The 19,750-nt window shown below is 50.1% G+C and overlaps 1 protein-coding gene across 5 annotated transcripts in view; it reads left to right on the top strand.

Annotated features, from left to right (window-relative positions):
* Positions 1-19,474, top strand: part of LOC311322471 (phospholipid-transporting ATPase ABCA1-like) — a 52,450-nt gene extending 32,976 nt beyond the window's left edge. For 2 of the 5 annotated variants that reach the window (XM_084454535.1, XM_084454539.1), the window contains 32 exons: positions 1,056-1,230; positions 1,351-1,482; positions 1,817-1,956; positions 2,170-2,307; positions 2,669-2,895; positions 3,628-3,703; positions 4,311-4,513; positions 5,029-5,080; positions 5,231-5,347; positions 6,360-6,508; positions 6,674-6,798; positions 7,207-7,305; positions 7,640-7,829; positions 8,145-8,239; positions 8,417-8,449; positions 8,558-8,663; positions 9,234-9,308; positions 9,880-10,049; positions 10,424-10,601; positions 11,488-11,603; positions 11,941-12,085; positions 12,707-12,830; positions 13,203-13,332; positions 13,583-13,703; positions 13,800-13,862; positions 14,107-14,213; positions 14,360-14,501; positions 14,719-14,853; positions 15,179-15,282; positions 15,998-16,090; positions 16,423-16,666; positions 16,955-19,474. In XM_084454535.1, coding sequence (XP_084310661.1) covers positions 1,056-1,230; positions 1,351-1,482; positions 1,817-1,956; positions 2,170-2,307; positions 2,669-2,895; positions 3,628-3,703; positions 4,311-4,513; positions 5,029-5,080; positions 5,231-5,347; positions 6,360-6,508; positions 6,674-6,798; positions 7,207-7,305; positions 7,640-7,829; positions 8,145-8,239; positions 8,417-8,449; positions 8,558-8,663; positions 9,234-9,308; positions 9,880-10,049; positions 10,424-10,601; positions 11,488-11,603; positions 11,941-12,085; positions 12,707-12,830; positions 13,203-13,332; positions 13,583-13,703; positions 13,800-13,862; positions 14,107-14,213; positions 14,360-14,501; positions 14,719-14,853; positions 15,179-15,282; positions 15,998-16,090; positions 16,423-16,666; positions 16,955-17,101 — 4,151 coding nt within the window. In that variant the 3' untranslated portion in view covers positions 17,102-19,474. The remainder of the gene's footprint in view (positions 1-1,055; positions 1,231-1,350; positions 1,483-1,816; positions 1,957-2,169; positions 2,308-2,668; positions 2,896-3,627; positions 3,704-4,310; positions 4,514-5,028; positions 5,081-5,230; positions 5,348-6,359; positions 6,509-6,673; positions 6,799-7,206; positions 7,306-7,639; positions 7,830-8,144; positions 8,240-8,416; positions 8,450-8,557; positions 8,664-9,233; positions 9,309-9,879; positions 10,050-10,423; positions 10,602-11,487; positions 11,604-11,940; positions 12,086-12,706; positions 12,831-13,202; positions 13,333-13,582; positions 13,704-13,799; positions 13,863-14,106; positions 14,214-14,359; positions 14,502-14,718; positions 14,854-15,178; positions 15,283-15,997; positions 16,091-16,422; positions 16,667-16,954) is intronic. The other 3 variants (XM_084454538.1, XM_084454536.1, XM_084454537.1) reach the window with 3 other exon arrangements.
* The last annotated feature ends 276 nt before the right edge of the window (positions 19,475-19,750 follow it).

Raw genomic sequence — 19,750 nt, 5'->3', positions numbered from 1 at the left:
CCTGCTCTCCCACCCTGCTCTCCCACCCTGCTCTCCCACCCTGCTCCCCCACCCTGCTCTCCCACCCCCCCACCCTGCTCTCCCACCCTGCTCTCCCACCCTGCTCTCCCACCCTGCTCTCCCACCCTGCTCTCCCACCCTGCTCTCCCACCCTGCTCCCCCACCCTGCTCCCCCACCCTGCTCTCCCACCCTGCTCTCCCACCCTGCTCTCCCACCCTGCTCTCCCACCCTGCTCTCCCACCCTGCTCTCCCACCCTGCTCTCCCACCCTGCTCCCCCACCCTGCTCTCCCACCCCCCCACCCTGCTCTCCCACCCTGCTCCCCCACCCTGCTCTCCCACCCTGCTCCCCCACCCTGCTCCCCCACCCTGCTCCCCCACCCTGCTCCCCCACCCTGCTCCCCCACCCTGCTCTCCCACCCTGCTCTCCCACCCTGCTCCCCCACCCTGCTCTCCCACCCTGCTCTCCCACCCTGCTCCCCCACCCTGCTCCCCCACCCTGCTCTCCCACCCTGCTCTCCCACCCTGCTCCCCCACCCTGCTCTCCCACCCTGCTCTCCCACCCTGCTCTCCCACCCTGCTCTCCCACCCTGCTCCCCCACCCTGCTCCCCCACCCTGCTCTCCCACCCTGCTCTCCCACCCTGCTCCCCCACCCTGCTCTCCCACCCTGCTCCCCCACCCTGCTCTCCCACCCTGCTCTCCCACCCAGCCCCGCTGAGTCACTCAGATTACAGGGCTGAGTTTCCCAGAGGCATCGTAGCGCTATGATGAACGCCATAGCTTACGATGAACGTAGCGCTACGATGCCTCTGGGAAACTCAGCCCAGGTCTAGCTTATACAGTAAGAAGGGCTGTATGGTCGGCAGAGTACGAGATTCTTAATCTCAGATCTTAATCTCAGGGTTGTAGGTTAAAGACACATTGGGCGCAGTTTAACATTTTGTAGATATGGCAAATAAACAAGATCTATTTGTTTGTTTGGAGACATCTCTGTCCTGGCTCCTACTCATTCCCCCCCTCCCCTCCTCTCTCCTCTCTCCCGTCTCCCCCCCCAGCGGTGTGCATCGAGGAGGAGCCCTCCCACATCCAGCCTGGCGTCTACATCAAGAACCTGGTGAAGGTGTACAGCCACGGCCACAAGCCTGCGGTGGACGGGCTGACCCTGGGCTTCTACGAGGGCCAGATCACCTCCTTCCTGGGGCACAACGGCGCCGGCAAGACCACCACCATGTAAAGAGCGCGTCCGTTTCTCGCTTCTGTTCTATTCCGCTGTGGCGGATTCATTTAAGGAGATTGACAAGGCTGGAGTCCTGACCGCAGGGGCGGGGGTTCTGTCTCTGACTCTGATAGGTCGATCCTGACTGGCCTGTTCCCGCCCACCTCCGGCACCGCCTACATCCTGGGCAAGGACATCCGGTCAGAGCTCAGCGCCATCCGGCAGAACCTGGGCATGTGTCCTCAGCACAACGTGCTCTTCAGCATGTACGGCTGCTATTATCATTACTCATTACTACTAACTATTCTTCACTATGTAGAGCTTCTGTGACTGGGGGGGTATGATTGTTAATAGCTGTTTTATCGCCACTTATACAGTAACTGTATTATTACTGCTTATAATTGTGTTATTACATCTTGTATGCTGTTACTTGATGTGTTTTAATGATTTAAAATTAACAATATTCTACTCCTCTTTTCTCCTCTTTTACTCTGCTACATTCTATTGTACTCTATTCTCCTCTACTGTCCCCTACTGTCCTCTACTGTCCTCTACTGTCCTCTACTGTCCTCTACTGTCCTCTACTGTCTTCCCTCGCAGGCTGACGGTGGAGGAGCACATCTGGTTCTACGCTCGTCTGAAGGGCTTGTCTGAGGAGAAGGTCAAGGATGAGATGGAGCAGATCGTCAACGACATCGGCCTGCCACACAAACGCCAGTCACGCACCAGCCAGCTGTCGGGTGAGTGTGTGTGTGTGTGTGTGTGTGTGTGTGTATGTGTGTGTGTGTGTGTGCCTGTCCCAATGGGTGTTTTATTGTATTTTCAGTTGGACCTATTGTATTTAATTAGTGCAACAAGACTCAAAGAAGGTTCATGATGAAAATATTGATTTAACAATATCAATTGTCATCAATCATTGAACTGATATTGAGGGTTTTGTTTGGTGGTCTCAGGCGGGATGCAGAGGAAGCTGTCAGTGGCGCTGGCCTTCGTCGGAGGGTCAAAGGTTGTCATCCTGGACGAGCCCACGGCCGGGGTCGACCCCTACTCCCGCCGAGGCATCTGGGACCTGCTGCTCAAATATCGCCAAGGTAACCAGACCACTGTGAAGAGGTCACAGGTCATGTTATGTCTGCATGTAATCCTGTACTAACTGCTTTGAAACATATGAGAAGACAGTCAGTTAGCCAGCCAGCAATATTAACTCTTTACTTCCCCAGACCTGGACCAGTTAACGCTTGTTAGCTGATGATGTCACTCCCTCAGGTCCCTCCTGAACTGCTTCAAAACATGAGTAGACGGACAGACAGACAGACAGACAGACAGGCAGACAGATAAATAGACAGACAGTCAGACAGACAGACAGACAGGCAGACAGACTCACTGGCAGTCAGACAGACAGACAGCTAGCCTCTGTACTCCATGGTGAACTGATGCCGTCCCTCCCCTCAGGGCGCACCATCATCCTGTCCACCCACCACATGGACGAGGCGGACATCTTGGGCGACCGCATCGCCATCATCTCCCACGGGAAGCTGTGCTGCGTGGGCTCCTCCCTCTTCCTGAAGACCCAGCTGGGGACGGGGTACTACCTCACGCTGGTCAAGAGGGACTTCGACGTGTCGCTGCACTCCTGCAGGAACTCCGCCAGCACCGTGTCCTACAGCAAGAAGGAGAAGGTTAGAGGCTCGGAAGAACCTAGCATGCTCGTCCATAGCAAGGAGAAGAGGGTAGATCCTCAGGAGAAGTTAGTATGCTCGTCCATAGCAAGGATAAGAGGGTAGATCCTCAGAAGAACTTAGTATGCTCGTCCATAGCAAGGAGAAGAGGGTAGATCCTCAGGAGAAGTTAGTATGCTCGTCCATAGCAAGGAGAAGAGGGTAGATCCTCAGGAGAAGTTAGTATGCTCGTCCATAGCAAGGAGAAGAGGGTAGATCCTCAGGAGAAGTTAGTATGCTCGTCCATAGCAAGGAGAAGAGGGTAGATCCTCAGAAGAAGTTAGCATGCTCGTCCATAGCAAGGAGAAGAGGGTAGATCCTCAGGAGAAGTTAGTATGCTCGTCCATAGCAAGGAGAAGAGGGTAGATCCTCAGGAGAAGTTAGTATGCTCGTCCACAGCAAGGAGAAGAGAATAGATCCTCAGAAGAACATAGTATGCTCGTCCATAGCAAGGAGAAAAGCGTAGAGTACTAGAGAACCGTCTAGGAGTATTATTTTCCTGAGTATGCTAGGGCAGCAGCCGGGCCTGGGGCGGCTTTTCATTTCCATCCCTTCAATAAAACATCGATGCTCACAAAATGAGAGATTTGTTAAACGTGAGTGGCCCTTTTTTTAGTTTGTTGTTGAAGTGAAGTTGTGGTGCCGTTGATGACGGGTCTCTGATGATGATGATGTAATGAGCCTGTCTGCCAGCAGGAGGACAGCCTGTCAGAGAGCAGCTCAGACGCAGGACTGGGCAGCGAACCAGAGAGCGAGACCACCACCATTGGTGAGTCAGTCTGAAAGACTAGTCTGGGTTCATCTGGATTATCTCAATGCTATTTAGGATTATCATGGGTTTGAATATGGAGAAAGATGAATCGTCTGATATACTGCAAAGTCAATGAGAAGAGAAGGGATGATTATGACAATTCTAGATATGATGATTCAAGGTTTCTTTATTTGTCACGTGTAATGTACGTGTACAGTTACAGTGAAATGTTGCTGCCGGCTCCAAGATTATGCTGGATACAGATAAACTTCAATACTCAATTTACAAGTTACAAATTTACAAATTACACTATAAGTATAATTTCTATACAGTATACAGATAGGGCTAAGGTAAGATAGATACCGGTCTGCATTATGTACATGCTATATATGGATAAATAAATAAATAAATAACCTGGGGGGGTATATTGACGTTTACATGTGCATGTGGTTATGTTATGTACACTAGATGTTCTAGATAGAGTCATTCAGTCATGACTACGATGCCGGTGAAGATGATGATGAAGATCCTAACACTGCCCCCTCCCCCCCCCTCCCCCACCCCCCCTCCTCTACCCCTCCCCCCCCCCCTTCCCCACCTCCCACACCCCCCCTCCTCTACCCAGACGTGTCCCTGATCTCCAACGTGATCTTCAAGCACGTGCCGGCCGCCCGCCTGGTGGAGGACCTGGGTCATGAGCTCACCTACGTCCTGCCCTACGAGGCCGCCAAGGACGGCGCCTTCGTGGAGCTGTTCCACGAGATCGACGACCGCCTGACCGACCTGGGCATCTCCAGCTACGGCATCTCCGACACCACGCTGGAGGAGGTGAGGGAGGCGGGGCTCCGCCGGGCTCACCAATCACAAGGCTTACGTCGCTCAACTACAGGCTGCATTCAGATACCATTGCTTAAGGAAACAATTATGAGTGTAAAACATAACAATAAAAAATAAAAAAAAACGCAATCCATGAGAGTTTAAAAAAAAAAATTTTAAACTGCATTGCAGAACCAATCCAAAGCCTTTAGGGCGTAGGTTTGATCAGGTCTGAACCAATCCAAAGCCTTTAGGGCGTAGGCTTGATCAGGTCTGAACCAATCCAAAGCCTTTAGGGTGTAGGTTCTGAACCAATCCAAAGCCTTTAGGGTGTAGGTTCTGAACCAATCCAAAGCCTTTAGGGTGTAGGTTCTGAACCAATCCAAAGGCAGAGGTCTCCGATTGGTATCACAAGACTAGGGCTATGCTTGTATGAGTTGAAGCTACTGTACAGTATGTCAAGTTAGTTGACATCTTATGAATATTTAGGCATGGTTGGTTGATCTTCTGTGTTTCTGTCTTTGTAGATTTTCCTGAAAGTGGCCGAGGACAGTGGAGTGGACGCTGCTGAACTCTTAGGTACGGATTCATACGCACTTTACCGAATTATTAAACTGAGTTATCCTCAGTGGTGAGGATTAGTTTACAATGGTGACTGTTACACTCCTGGGCTACTAACTAACTTCACCCCACCTGACTCTCCTCTTCTGCGTCCTCCTGGTTCTCCAGACGGAACGTTCCCCATCCGGAGGAACCGCAGACATGCGTTCGGAGACCACCAGAGCTGCCTGAAGCCCTTCACTGAGGACGACAGCTTCGAATGCAACGACTCTGAAGGTGACCCAGGTAGAACTACGTATCCCATCAGCCATCACTCTTCCACTTAGAACTGCTTATCCCACCGGCCATCACTAGTTCAGTTAGAACTACAGATCCCATTAGCCATCACTAGGTCAGTTAGAACTACAGATCCCATTAGCCATCACTAGGTCAGTTAGAACTACATTTCTCAACCGCATTGAATCATTGGTGCAGATGCTTAAATACAACATCTCCGCAGTATTCTGACCTCCTTTGTCCCTCCTCCTCTCTCCTCCCTCCCTCTGTCCCTCCTCTCTCTCTCCTCCCTCTGTCCCTCCTCCTCTCTCCTCCCTCTGTCCCTCCTCCTCTCTCTCCTCCCTCTGTCCCTCCTCCCTCTCTCCTCCCTCCTCCCTCCCTCTCTCCTCCCTCCCTCTGTCCCTCCTCTCTCTCTCCTCCCTCTGTCCCTCCTCCTCTCTCCTCCCTCTGTTCCTCCTCCCTCTCTCCTCCCTCCTCCCTCCCTCTCTCCTCCCTCCCTCTGTCCCTCCTCTCTCTCTCCTCCCTCTGTCCCTCCTCCTCTCTCCTCCCTCTGTCCCTCCTCCTCTCTCTCCTCCCTCTGTCCCTCCTCCTCTCTCCTCCCTCTGTCCCTCCTCCTCTCTCTCCTCCCTCTGTTCCTCCTCCCTCTCTCCTCCCTCCTCCCTCCCTCTCTCCTCCCTCCCTCTGTCCCTCCTCTCTCTCTCCTCCCTCTGTTCCTCCTCCTCTCTCCTCCCTCTGTTCCTCCTCCCTCTCTCCTCCCTCCTCCCTCCCTCTCTCCTCCCTCCCTCTGTCCCTCCTCTCTCTCTCCTCCCTCTGTTCCTCCTCCCTCTCTCCTCCCTCCTCCCTCCCTCTGTCCCTCCTCTCTCTCTCCTCCCTCTGTTCCTCCTCCCTCCCTCTCTCCTCCCTCCCTCCCTCCTTCCTCTCTCTCCTCCCTCTCTCCTCCCTCCCTCCCTCTCTCCTCCTCCCTCTCTCCTCCTTCCCTCTCTCCTCACTCTCTCCTCCTCCCTCTCTCTCCTCCCTCCAGAGTCTCGGGAGACAGACTGGTTGGGCGGGGCTGATGGTAAGGGCTCCTACCAGGTGAAGGGGTGGAGCCTGAAGAGGCAGCAGTTTGTGGCTCTGCTCTGGAAGAGGTTCCTCTACGCACGCAGGTCCCGGAAGGGCTTCTTCGCTCAGGTAAACACACACACACACACACACACACACACACCGGACTGTCGCTGTAAATCACAGAATGTACCTGTTGGTGTACCTGTAGGGCTTCTGAGTGCAGATCCCCTTTTACGTTGTAAACACCTTGTAAACAAAGAACCCGTGTTGTCGTTGTTGTTGTTGTTCCAGATCGTTCTTCCGGCGGTGTTTGTGTGCATCGCGCTGGTTTTCAGCCTGATCGTTCCTCCGTTTGGGAAGTACCCCAGTCTGGCCCTACACCCCAGCATGTACGAGGAGCAGTTCACCTTCATCAGGTAAACACAAAAACTTATCATCAACATCAGTCAATACATCAGTTCATTAATCAACCAGTTAACCAATCAGTCAATCAGATCATTTCTGTGATTTATTCGTATGAGGAACCGTTCACCTTCATCAGATATCATGCACATCCGTCTCTCCATCTAAAGTCCATCTAAATTGGATATGGATGAATCAATAACTTGAAATCATTTATTCCAGTCCGAACACTGACTGTGCTCTTTGCTTCTATAAACGCTAAGTAATGTTAGGTTGACTGGGACTGACAAATGCAGTTACTGCTTTCTACATAGCAGACTTTACATACCAGATACAGTCTGTCGGGAGGACTTCTGGGAGGTTTCACCCAGTCGTTTCCGCGACGATTCCAACCCCCCCTGTCTGTTGTTGTCCGTTGCCAGTAACGACGCCCCCGACGACGCCCGCACCAACAAGCTTCTGGGAGCGCTGACGGAGAAGCCAGGCTTCGGGACGCAGTGCATGGAGGACGACCCCATCCCGTAAGCCCTGCTCCGCTACGCCCCCTGCTGGACACACCAGAGCACTGCCGTATTAACACGCGAGATCGTCCTCATCATCAACGTAGATAGATAGATACTTTATTAATCCCCCGAGGGGAAAATTTGGCGTTTCAGCAGTTGGAATTACAGAAAGGTTGGAAAGAAAAGGACACTAGATACAGCATAATGACAGTAACTGTGCAGTATAGAACAGAATAGACTCCTAATCTAAAGAATAATACTAATCTAAAGAGCTCTAAAGTCTCTCCTTGAGAGATGACTGATAGACTTGTCTTTGCTCCTGGCCCCCTCCTCCTCCTCTCCGCCCCTGCAGAGACGCCCCGTGTACGAGGGTAGAGGGCGCCTGGTCGGCGCCCGAGGTGGCGCCCGGCGTCAGGGACCTGCTGGAGCGGGGGAACTGGAGCCTGGCCAACCCCTCCCCACGCTGCCAGTGCAGCTGTGACGGGAACAAGAAGATGCTGCCGGAGTGTCCTCCTGGAGCCGGGGGCCTGCCGCCCGCACAGGTGGGACCAACACACACACACACACGCACACACACACTCACTCACTCACTCATATATACAAACACTCACTCTCTCACACGCACATACACACACACTCACTCTCATACACACACACACACACACTTTCATACACACACACACACACTCACTCTCATATGCACACATACACTCACTCTCATACACACTATAACGGACACTGTAACACACACACATACACACTCACTCTCATACATACACACTCACTCTCATACACACACACACACACACACTACCGTTCTCCAGTCTACATGTGCTAAATGCAGTGTGTGTGTCCAGGTGAAGATCAGCGCCACAGACACCCTCCAGAACCTGACGGGCAGAAACGTGTCTGACTACCTGGTCAAGACCTACGCCCAGATCATCGGCCGGAGGTAACCTTCCCCTCCCACACCACTCTGGATAGGAATACATATCATTAAGCTTTTTAACGTCATATTTACATTCATATGAGATGTACGGATATTGATATTGATATACAGTATATTGTTTTCTTTTTTGCATATTGAATGAAATGTTAACATTATGTTCATGCATTTGTTTTTCTACAGTTTAAAGAACAAGATTTGGGTGAATGAATTCAGGTGAGTCACTTGGCTGGAATCTCTCACGTTTGCATAGTTATTGGACTGGATGCTTCTGCCTGTGACTGGTACCAATATTGAATGTTAAAAGGAGTGTTCTTTATGCAGATATGGAGGATTCTCATTGGGCGCCAGGAGCTCCCAGTTCCTTCCCCCTAGTGATGCCATTGATGATGCCATCTCTCAGATCAGGAGACGTTTCCACCTGGAGCGGGTGAGTTCTAGAGCTACACAGTTCTAGATCTTTCTAATGAGCTAAGTTAACATAGTTCTAGATCTTTAGAGTGAGTTCTAGAGCTACATCTTCATAGTTCTAGATTTCATTACATTACATTACAGTCATTTAGCTGACGCTTTTATCCAAAGTGACTTACAATAATTGCATTTAATGTAGGAAAAGTCAGTAGATCTTTTCCACTACAGTATGTATAGTATCACCTAGTATAGTAGTACCATGCACTCAATTTTCTATTTTTTCCCTCTCTCCCTCTCTCTCTCCCTGTCCCTACCTCTCTCCTCTCTCCCTCTCTCTCTCTCTCTCTCTCTCTCTCCCTCCCCCTCTCTCTCTCTCTCTCTCTCTCCCTCCCTCTCTCTCCATCTCTCTCTCCCTCTCTCTCTCTCTCTCCCTCTCTCTCTCTCCCTCTCTCTCTCTCTATCCCTCCCTCTCTCTCTCTCTCTCTCTCTCTCTCCCTCCCTCTCTCTCTCTCTCTCTCCCTCTCTCTCTCTCTCTCTCTCTCTCCCTCCCTATCCCTCTCTCTCTCTCTCCCTCTCTCTCTCTCTCCAGGGTACTGCAGCTGACCGTTTCCTGAGAAGTTTATCCAGCTTCATCCAGGGCTCGGACACAAAGAACAATGTCAAGGTTAGCACCCACACATGCAAACACACACACACACACACACACACACATACTCACACGCACGTATACACTCACGCACACACACACACACACACAACAACAACAACACAAACACACACACACACACTCCCATGGGTTGCCATGACATCCAGTCACATGACTGAGCTGGCCAAGTCAAGAAGCAGGTGTTTGTGGGACACGAGAATCAGCAGATTGAGTCAGAGAATCAGACTGTGGGTGAGAGAGAGAGAGAGAGAGAGAGAGAGAGAGAGACACAGAAAGAGAGAGACAGAGAGCGAGAGACAGAGAGAGAGACGGAGAGAGTTTTAGAGATAACCAACCCATATCCTTCCATGTCCTCTGCCTCGGAGGGAGAGACCGACCTCGACCTTTCACCTTTGCCCTTATCCAATACACAGATCAACTACTTGAAAATAGTTTAAAGTATTTTATCTCAAGCGTTAGCACTTTTGGGCGCGGCTCCACCAGTTTCATCGCGCTGGCAGCAGAACTAAATCAAACGCACCCATGGTGTTCAGGTCAACTCTTGACCTCTGCCCCCCTGACCCGGCAGATCTGGTTCAACAACAAGGGCTGGCACAGCATCGGCTCCTTCCTCAACGTCATGAACAACGGCATCCTGCGCGCCAGTCTGCCCCCCGGCCAGGACCCCAGCAAGTTCGGCATCACGGCCTTCAACCACCCGCTCAACCTCACCAAGGAGCAGCTGTCCCAGGTCGCACTGTGAGTACCCCGGAGAGGGGCGAGTGTGTGTGTGTGTGTGTGTGTGTGTGTATACATGTGTGCGTTTTCCAAGCCAGCTCAACCAAGCACAAATGTATTTGTATTTGATTTTTTTTTTTTTTTATCACCCAGATTTGTATGAAAACTTTAAGTTTAATGTCTTTAATTTAAGACATTTCTCTCTCTGCCTCTCTCTGCTGCTCTCTCTCTCCCTCCCTCTCTCTCTGCTGCTCTCTCTCTGTCGCTCTCTCTCTCCCTCCCCCCTACCTCTCTCCCTCTCCCTCTCTCTCCCTCTCCCTCAATCTCTCTCTCTCTCTCTGCTGTTCTCTCTCTCCCTCCTTCTCTCTCTGCTGTTCTCTCTCTCCTCCCCTCAGGATGACCACGTCGGTGGACGTGCTGGTGTCCATCTGTGTGATCTTCGCCATGTCCTTCGTCCCGGCCAGCTTCGTAGTCTTCCTCATCCAGGAGCGTGTCAACAAGGCCAAGCACCTGCAGTTCATCAGCGGGGTGCAACCTCTGCTCTACTGGGTGTCCAACTTCGTCTGGGACATGGTGAGAGGAGACACACACACACACACACACACACACACACACATACTGGCTGGCTAACTTCGTCTGGGACATGGTGAGAGGAGAGATACACACACACACACACACACACACACACACACACATACTGGCTGGCTAACTTCGTCTGGGACATGGTGAGAGGAGACACACACACACACACACACATACTGGCTGTCTAACTTCGTCTGGGACATGGTGAGAGGAGACACACACACACTCACACACACACACATACTGGCTTGCTGGCTAACTTCGTCTGGTACATGGTGAGAGGAGAGACACACACACACACACATACTGGCTGGCTAACTTTGTCTGGGACATGGTGAGTCAGCAGTTACACCAAACATCATCATATTGAGTTGACGCAGACTCCCTAACAAGACAGGACCACTTCAGGTTTTACACACGGAAACATATTGACGTTTGAAATGGGTGTCTTGTTTGAGAGACTTACACTCTTCTCCTCCTCTCCTCCTCTCCCCCTCTCCTCCTCCCTCTCCCCCTCTCCTCCTCTCTCTCCCCCTCTCTCTCCCCCTCTCCTCCTCTCCCCTTCTCCTCCTCTCTCTCCCCCTCTCCTCCTCTCTCTCCCCCTCTCCTCCTCTCATCCTCTCCCCCTCTCCTCCTCTCTCTCCCCCTCTCCTCCTCCCTCTCCCCCTCTCCTCCTCTCTCTCCCCCTCTCCTCCTCTCTCTCCCCCTCTCCTCCTCTCATCCTCTCCCCCTCTCCTCCTCTCTCTCCCCCTCTCCTCCTCTCTCTCCCCCTCTCATCCTCTCCCCCTCTCCTCCTCTCTCTCCTCCTCCCTCTCCCCCTCTCCTCCTCTCCTCCTCTCTCTCCCCCTCTCTCTCCCCCTCTCCTGCTCCTCTGTAGTGTAACTATGTTGTTCCTGCCACTCTGGTCATCATCATCTTCGTGTGTTTCCAACAAGAGGCCTACGTGTCGTCCACCAACCTGCCTGTCCTGGCCCTGCTGCTGCTGCTCTATGGGTGAGGCATACACACACACAGACACACACACACACACACACACACACACACTGGCTCTCTTTCTCTCTCTCTCTCTCTCACACACACACACACACACCCACTGGCTCTCTCTTTCTCTCTCACACACACACACACACACACACACACACACACACATACACACACACACACATACACACACACACACACACACTCTCGCTCTCTCTCTCTCACACATGCACACACACACTCTCCCTCTCCCTTTTTCTCTCTCACACACACACACACACACACACCAGTATTTGTTCGTTGTTTACTCATAATCGTTTGTGTTTGCATTTGTGTTCCTCCCTCCCAGGTGGTCCATCACGCCCCTGATGTATCCGGCCTCGTTCTTCTTCAAGATCCCCAGCACGGCCTACGTGGTTCTGACCAGCGTCAACATCCTGATCGGCATCAACGGCTCCGTCTCCACCTTCGTCCTGGAGCTGTTCGGGGGCAACGTAAGGCCCTAGTACCACCACTCCACAGGGACCTCCCTAGTACTACCACTCCACAGGGACCTCCCTAGTACCACCACTCCACAGGGACTCCCCTAGTACCACCACTTCACAGGGACTCCCCTAGTACTACCACTTCACAGGGACTCCCCTAGTACCACCACTTCACAGGGACTCCCCTAGTACCACCACTTCACAGGGACTCCCCTAGTACCACCACTTCACAGGGACTCCCCTAGTACCACCACTTCACAGGGACTCCCCTAGTACCACCACTTCACAGGGACTCCCCTAGTACCACCACTTCACAGGGACTCCCCTAGTACTACCACTTCACAGGGACCTCCCTAGTACCACCACTTCACAGGGACCAACGGTACTTTATAAGGCCTACACACTGTAGGGACTTCCTGGTACTTTATACATCCTACATAGGAACTTCCTAGTATTTTATACATCCTACATAGGAACTTCCTAGTACTTCATAAGATTTAAGAGTTAGTCAGACTTCACAAGGCTTCATAGGTTAGTCAGACTTAAGAGTTAGTCAGACTTAAGAGTTAGTCAGACATAATAACGCTAAATGACCTGAAACAAGCCTGTTCTCTCATTCTCCTGCTCCAGGAGATCGGAGGCATCAACGACATCCTGAAGAACGTCTTCCTCATCTTCCCCCACTTCTGTCTGGGGCGGGGCCTCATCGACATGGTGAAGAACCAGGCCATGGCCGACGCCCTGGAGCGCTTCGGTGAGTAGCAGTGGTCACCGGGGGGGGGGTCAGGGGTCATCAAGATCAAGATAGAACAATCTCTGTCGAGCTGACGGATGGCTGCAGGTTCGGTCAGAGGTTAAGAGGTCAGAGGTTAAGAGGTCAGAGGTTTTTAGAGATCTGGTCTGGAAAGGTTCCACTGTGTTGTAGCAAGGTTTAAGGTCAAGAAAGAATGTGGGAAAAAAATATGTTTATTTTTAGCCTAAGAGATGCTGACGTGTTTGCTGTATTTCATTTTTACAAGTATCAGATTCATTGATTCACCAAGTTCAGAACATGCACTGGATATAGTCTGGTCAAATTCCACGGTGTTCCTGACATGTGTGCGTTCTTGTGTTCCTGTGGTTCTAGGTGAGAACCGTTTCCGTTCCCCGCTGGCCTGGGACATGGTGGGCAAGAACCTGTTTGCCATGGCGGTGGAGGGCGTGGTCTTCTTCTGCATTACCGTGCTCATCCAATACCGCTTCTGCATCAAGGCCAGGTAGGCGGGTCCACCTCACTGATTGGACGGTCTGGCCTGTCTGTCCAATTTGATGTGCTTTGGAATGTTGTAGGAAGCTGAGATAGATATGAGTGTTTTCTTGTACCATGGAATATAATATTCAATTTACAAACAGTTCAAATCACAGTGTGGTCAAGAAAGTTAGGCTAGTGAAGACTGAAAACGTAGTCAGTAATCAATAACAAGTTAATTATTAATACTTAATATTTGTTTCCTCTGTGACCTCCAGGTCATCAAGCTCTCATCTGAAGCCAGTAGGAGAGGAGGACGAGGACGTGGCCAGGGAGAGGCAAAGGATTCTGGGAGGTGGAGGTCATTCCGACATCTTGGAGCTCAAGCAGTTGACCAAGGTGTGCGGACGAGTCTGAAAACAGCCTCACATCTCACGTTGCTGATGTTATAGAATGTACAGTGAATTTGAATATAACTTTATCGCTCTCCTCCAGGTGTACAAGCGTAAGCAGAAGCCGGCTGTCGATCGTCTGTGTGTGGGGATTCCCCCCGGAGAGGTGAGACTCAGAATTGAGCCAATCCGCTACCTCATCTCATCATCATCTTAACCTAGTCTTAACCTATCACATTAAGGTTGATATAAGGTTGTTTAATCAATAACATTATTGGTGAAATCTTGACAATACTGTATACAAACAGTTAATAACCAGTGAAAATGCATTCTTTCTCTCTCTCCCTCTCCTTCTTTCTTTCTCTCTCTGTTTTCTCTCTCTCTCCCTCTCTCTCTCTCCCTCTCTCCAGTGTTTTGGTCTGCTGGGTGTGAACGGAGCTGGGAAGACCAGCACCTTCAAGATGCTGACAGGAGACTCCATGGTGACCAGCGGGGAGGCCTACCTAGCAGGGAAGAGGTGAGGGGGAAGGGGCGCAGCCACAGAAACGGCAGTTACATTTCAACCCTGTCAGTTGACGTTTGAAAAACACAAAGATTCCATCAGCGTTCGTTGCAACTGACAGACGCTGTGACCAACCGTTCTCCCCCCGTCTGTCTCTCCAGTGTTCTGACAGAAATAGACGAGGTGCACCAGAACATGGGCTACTGCCCCCAGTTCGACGCCATCAACGACCTCCTGACAGGCAGGGAGCACCTGGAGTTCTACGCCATCCTCCGCGGCGTGCCCGAGAAGGAAGTGTGTGAGGTCAGTACGTGCGTGTGAGTGTCGGTGTGGTCAGCGTGCTCTTAAATGACCATCCAGCAGTTTGAACCCCTTCCTGTCTGCCCTCCCTGTACTCTCCACAAGACCATGTGTGACTTTACTTTCTAAGTCTAGGTCGTGTAAATGAAGGCCATTCAGTGCCTCCGCACTGGGACCGCAGTCTCTATGTAATCTAACTCCCGGGCCTCCCGTCCTCTAGGTGGCAGAGTGGGGCATCCGTAAGCTGGGCCTAGTGAAGTACGTAGACAAGGAAGCTGGGTGCTACAGTGGAGGCAACTTGAGAAAACTCTCCACGGCCATGGCTCTGATAGGAGGACCTCCCGTCGTCTTCCTGGTGAGGAGAGAAGCCTCACGCAAGCTCACACGCGCACACACACGCACACACACAGACACACGCGCACACACACGCACGCATACGCACAAACACACCTTCTTTCACCTACCCCATGTAGTCTTCCTGGTGAGAAGATAAGACACACACACACACACACTTGTACAACGACAGTAGGCTGATGTGAGATGCTGATCTTGGATTAATGTAACATTCCTCTTTTAATGTTAATGTTAAAGGTCATGTTTAGGAATAAGACTGAAGACTGATTGTGTGTGTGTGTGTGTGTGTGTGTGTGTGTGTGTGTGTGTGTGTGTGTGTGCGACAGGACGAGCCCACCACAGGGATGGACCCCAAGGCCAGGCGAGCGCTGTGGAACTGCATCCTGGGCATCATCAAAGAGGGACGCTCCGTGGTGCTGACCTCTCACAGGTTAGACCGTGACCCCAGATCACTCATAACACCACACAGCGCAACATCTAGACCGTGACCCCAGATCACTCATAACACCACACAGCGCAACATCTAGACCGTGACACCAGATCACTCATAACACCACACAGCGCAACATCTAGACCGTGACCCCAGATCACTCATAACACCACACAGCGCAACATCTAGACCGTGACCCCAGATCACTCATAACACCACACAGCGCAACATCTAGACCGTGACGCCAGATCACTCATAACACCACACAGCGCAACATCTAGACCGTGACACCAGATCACTCATAACACCACACAGCGCAACATCTAGACCGTGACACCAGATCACTCATAACACCACACAGCGCAACATCTAGACCGTGACACCAGATCACTCATAACACCACACAGCGCAACATCTAGACTGTGACACCAGATCACTCATAACACCACACAGCGCAACATCTAGACCGTGACCCCAGATCACTCATAACACCACACAACGCAACATCTAGACCGTGACCCCAGATCACTCATAACACCACACAGCGCAACATCTAGACCGTGACCCCAGATCACTCATAACACCACACAGCGCAACATCTAGACCGTGACACGGGATCACAAACAACACCACTCAAAGTAACATCTATACTGTAATAATCATGGATGGATGGACACTGATGGACCTCCCTCGTGATGCGCTGTGTGTGTTTCAGTATGGAGGAGTGCGAGGCCCTTTGCACGCGCATGGCCATCATGGTGAACGGCAGGTTCCGCTGTCTGGGCAGCGTGCAGCACTTGAAGAACAGGTGAGAACGTCAGTCACACACAGCTGGACGACACCGTTGGCCTCTATACAGGGACAAGGGTGAATCCTGTCAGTTGGAGTTTGAAAAACGCAAGAGATTCCTTCTCCATTTTCTGTAACTGACAGTTGGCTGTTGACAGACACTAGCTGAGAGATTGTGTTTACAGGTAACCTGCAGTGCTGATAGTTTTCGAGACAATAGATGTATCCATTGATTATGGTAACGCTAATGTGACAGGTTTGGTAACTGGCTAATTGTGACTAATGCAGACGTTAACCTGCTATTCGCCGTACCGTGGCTAATGCTAACGCTAGCTCCTGTGCTGTGGTCAGGTTCGGGGACGGCTACACCATCATCCTGCGCGTGACGGGGCCAGACCCCGACCTGCGGCCTGTGATGGGCTTCATCGAGCGGGAGCTGCCGGGCAGCACGCTGAAGGAGAAGCACCGGAACATGCTCCAGTACCAGCTGCCCTCCGCCCACACGTCCCTCGCTCGCATCTTCTCTCTGCTGGCCAAGAACAAGGATGCGCTCAGCATAGAGGACTACTCCGTCTCCCAGACCACTCTGGACCAAGTAAGGATCAAAAAGAAAAAAAAAGAAAGAAAAGTACACGCATCTGGGCGGCCATTTTGTCTTATTGACTTGACTGGCCATTTTGAGGATTTTTTTTTTCCATAGATATATATATATATTAATGTGTCCACTTTCATTTATTTGTTTACCAAATTAGATCATTGTGTACTGCTGGCCACCTAGTCTTTTCAGGGTGTCTTGCATGTAGTTGACAGAAACTAATCCGGTCTGTGTGCGCTCTCTCTCTCTCTCTCTCTCTCTTTTTTCTCTCCATTTCTCTCTCTCCAGGTATTTGTCAATTTTGCCAAGGACCAAAGTGACGAGGACCACTTGAAAGACATTGCCATGATCAAAAGAGATGCCGTAGAGGTGGATGTCTCCCACCACCTCAACAACTTCCTATTGGACGAGAAGGCCAGAGAGAGCTGCGTGTGATTCCGTGTCGCCACAAGGGGGCGATCTGCTCAGGTCTCTGAATAAACAGACAGACAGACAGATGGACCACTCTGGAGGACCTCAGAACAGAATATGTTTTTTTCTACTCTGTTTTTGTTGTTTTTTATGGTTATTAATGTGATTTCTCAGTGGACTGCACATGCACAGCCCCCGCATCGGGGCAGGTCAAGAAGTTGCAGAATGTTCAACACTGAAACAAAACTCAATGCAAATCAATGCAAGCGACAGATGTCAGCGACTAGCTACCACGACGGTGTCTCCCACTCCAGGCAGAGCCCGGGGAAGACACCTTGCTAGATCGCTGATTTGAATTGACTGAACAGACTAGAACTGGGTTTTTGAGTTGACAACAAGAACGGTATTGAATCAACAGCAAGAACTGACTTGACTTCGTGGAGTTGAGTCGGAGATTTGAGTTGAGTCACTCAACCTGGTTTGAGTTGATTCAATAGGAAGAATTGAGTAAAGTCAACATCAACGACCACAGGAGTCACTGTGACTGACTGTGTGTTTTCTTAAGATAACAAGGTTCAGAGATGCGATAATCCATGTATAAACAGCTCTTCTCCCTCACTGCCAAACCACACCTTTCTGACATTTTGGGGTCTCATTTTTTTCAATGAAACTGAAGAAAGGTTTCAATTGTTGTTGTTTTTTGTCTTCTCGAGCAACATGAGACAACCTTTTTTTTTAATTATAAATATGCATCTTAAGAAAAAAACTAACCCTCTATGGAATTTGTGTATTTTTAAAGATGGATGTTTTAGTTGTTGTCGTTGATGATGTCACAGTGTCCTGCACTGTGGAGGGAAGGTCTGATTTTAAATCCCTCAGAGACACAAAGAAGAACAAAAAAAACGGGGGTAAAATGAGGCAATGGGACATTCTGGGCTGAGAAGCACAAAGGAAGATGCTTTTATAGAGCCCTGTCGTTCATTTAAAAAACACCTTAGTCAGAGGATTGGTTTTTTAAAACCCGTACTGTGTGTTTGGGGGTAAAATCATCTAGCCTGGGTTGGGAGAAATCTGTTCACATTTTCTGAATGTGTGGTCTTCTAGACATCAACTACCGACAACGGGCATTTTTCGACAGGTTTCTGAAATCGTCTATGTATTGCATGATTTCCAGTTGGCCACATGAGGGCGCACGAGATGAGCTAGCAAAGTGGAGGTCTTGTAGTAGCTACTGTTGTTGGTCTCCTATTGTTATAAAAAAAAAAAAGAAGAAAGAAAGAAGAAAATTCAAAAATGTGTGTCAATGTGACCTATTGGGAATGTGAAGGGAATCTAATGCTTATATATTCTCTTGACAAATCTTGCCATAACTGGAGGTCAGACAGACAGACATGACTTGGATATGTACAGTATGGATTTATATTTAAGTGGTGCCAAATGCAGTGACAGTACTGTATGTCTTTTCACCAAGGGTTCCAAACGGCCTGCTTCACACACACATGCACTGACACACACACCCACACACACACACACACACACACACACACACACACACACACACACACACACACACACAACCTAGAGTCTCTCTAGGCTTCATGTCATTCAACTCGTGGTGCTCGTGGTTCAGCCTCCATAGCACGTTCTGTGTTGTTGCCACACATCTTGTACATCGCTTGACCGTGACAAACCGCTGGCTTGTTTGTCGAAACTAAATTACGGTGACGCTTGACTTTTCGCTCACGGCACCTCTGGCAATCTAGAACCCATAGAATCATCTGGGCGTTCTAGAACCCTGTCCGATTCCACGTTAGGGCCAAAACTCTGTTCTGAAGTGGCCAGTCTGTCATTGGGGACAATGAGAGGGACCACACCAGCTAACTGTAACCACTGATTGGTTATACCCCAGACACCCTCTCCTCTCATTGGTTAAGATCGGGGCAAGTCCCTCCCACTTAGTCAGGGTTTGAATTACACTTTGAAACAATCATGGGTGTTGAGTGTATATCTTTGACACTTTAGTGGAGGGGGAGTTAACAATAGCAATGCAGTCCTTACCAGGGTACTCTCCCCCAGACCCCCCCATCCCCGGTAATTCAAACCCTGCACCTCCGCACTTTATCAAACCAGCCCTCACAGTGAATTGAAGATGTCAAAGATTAACATGTTTGCACTGGGATACGGACAGAGTTCTACATAAGATGGACACTTGAAACTTCAGTGCATTTCTTGATCACTCATTAAAAAGAGGGTGAGAGGTGTCCTATGTACCATGATAATTATTTTTATGTTATTATTATTCTTTGTTTACATTTAAGGTATTATTAAAAAAGGCAGTTTGAGTCTGTTGTTGTGTACAGTACTTATTTACATGAATAAAACATTGATACATTTTGATTGGCTGTTTGTTTATTCAGTCTAGCTGTAGGCTACTGGAATATATACAGGTATATATCATGGATGTATTAACATAGGTATATAATTAATAGAATATAGGTAACCCTAACCCTAACCAATGAAAACTCGCGGGGGCGTGGTTATGCCAGAAGTTGGTTGGTAAAAAAAATCACGCGGGAAAACACTCTAGCTACCGTTGCCTAGCTACTCATTCCCGAAACAAAATCAACAACCCAGTGTAATGTTAGCGTTTACTGGCATGTCTACAGTTCAAAT

Source organism: Borostomias antarcticus (assembly GCF_949987555.1).
Source record: "Borostomias antarcticus genome assembly, chromosome: 20".
Taxonomy (NCBI): Eukaryota; Metazoa; Chordata; class Actinopteri; order Stomiiformes; family Stomiidae; genus Borostomias; species Borostomias antarcticus.
Note: the sequence above shows the minus strand (reverse complement) of the source record. Positions and strands in the feature narration are given on the sequence as shown.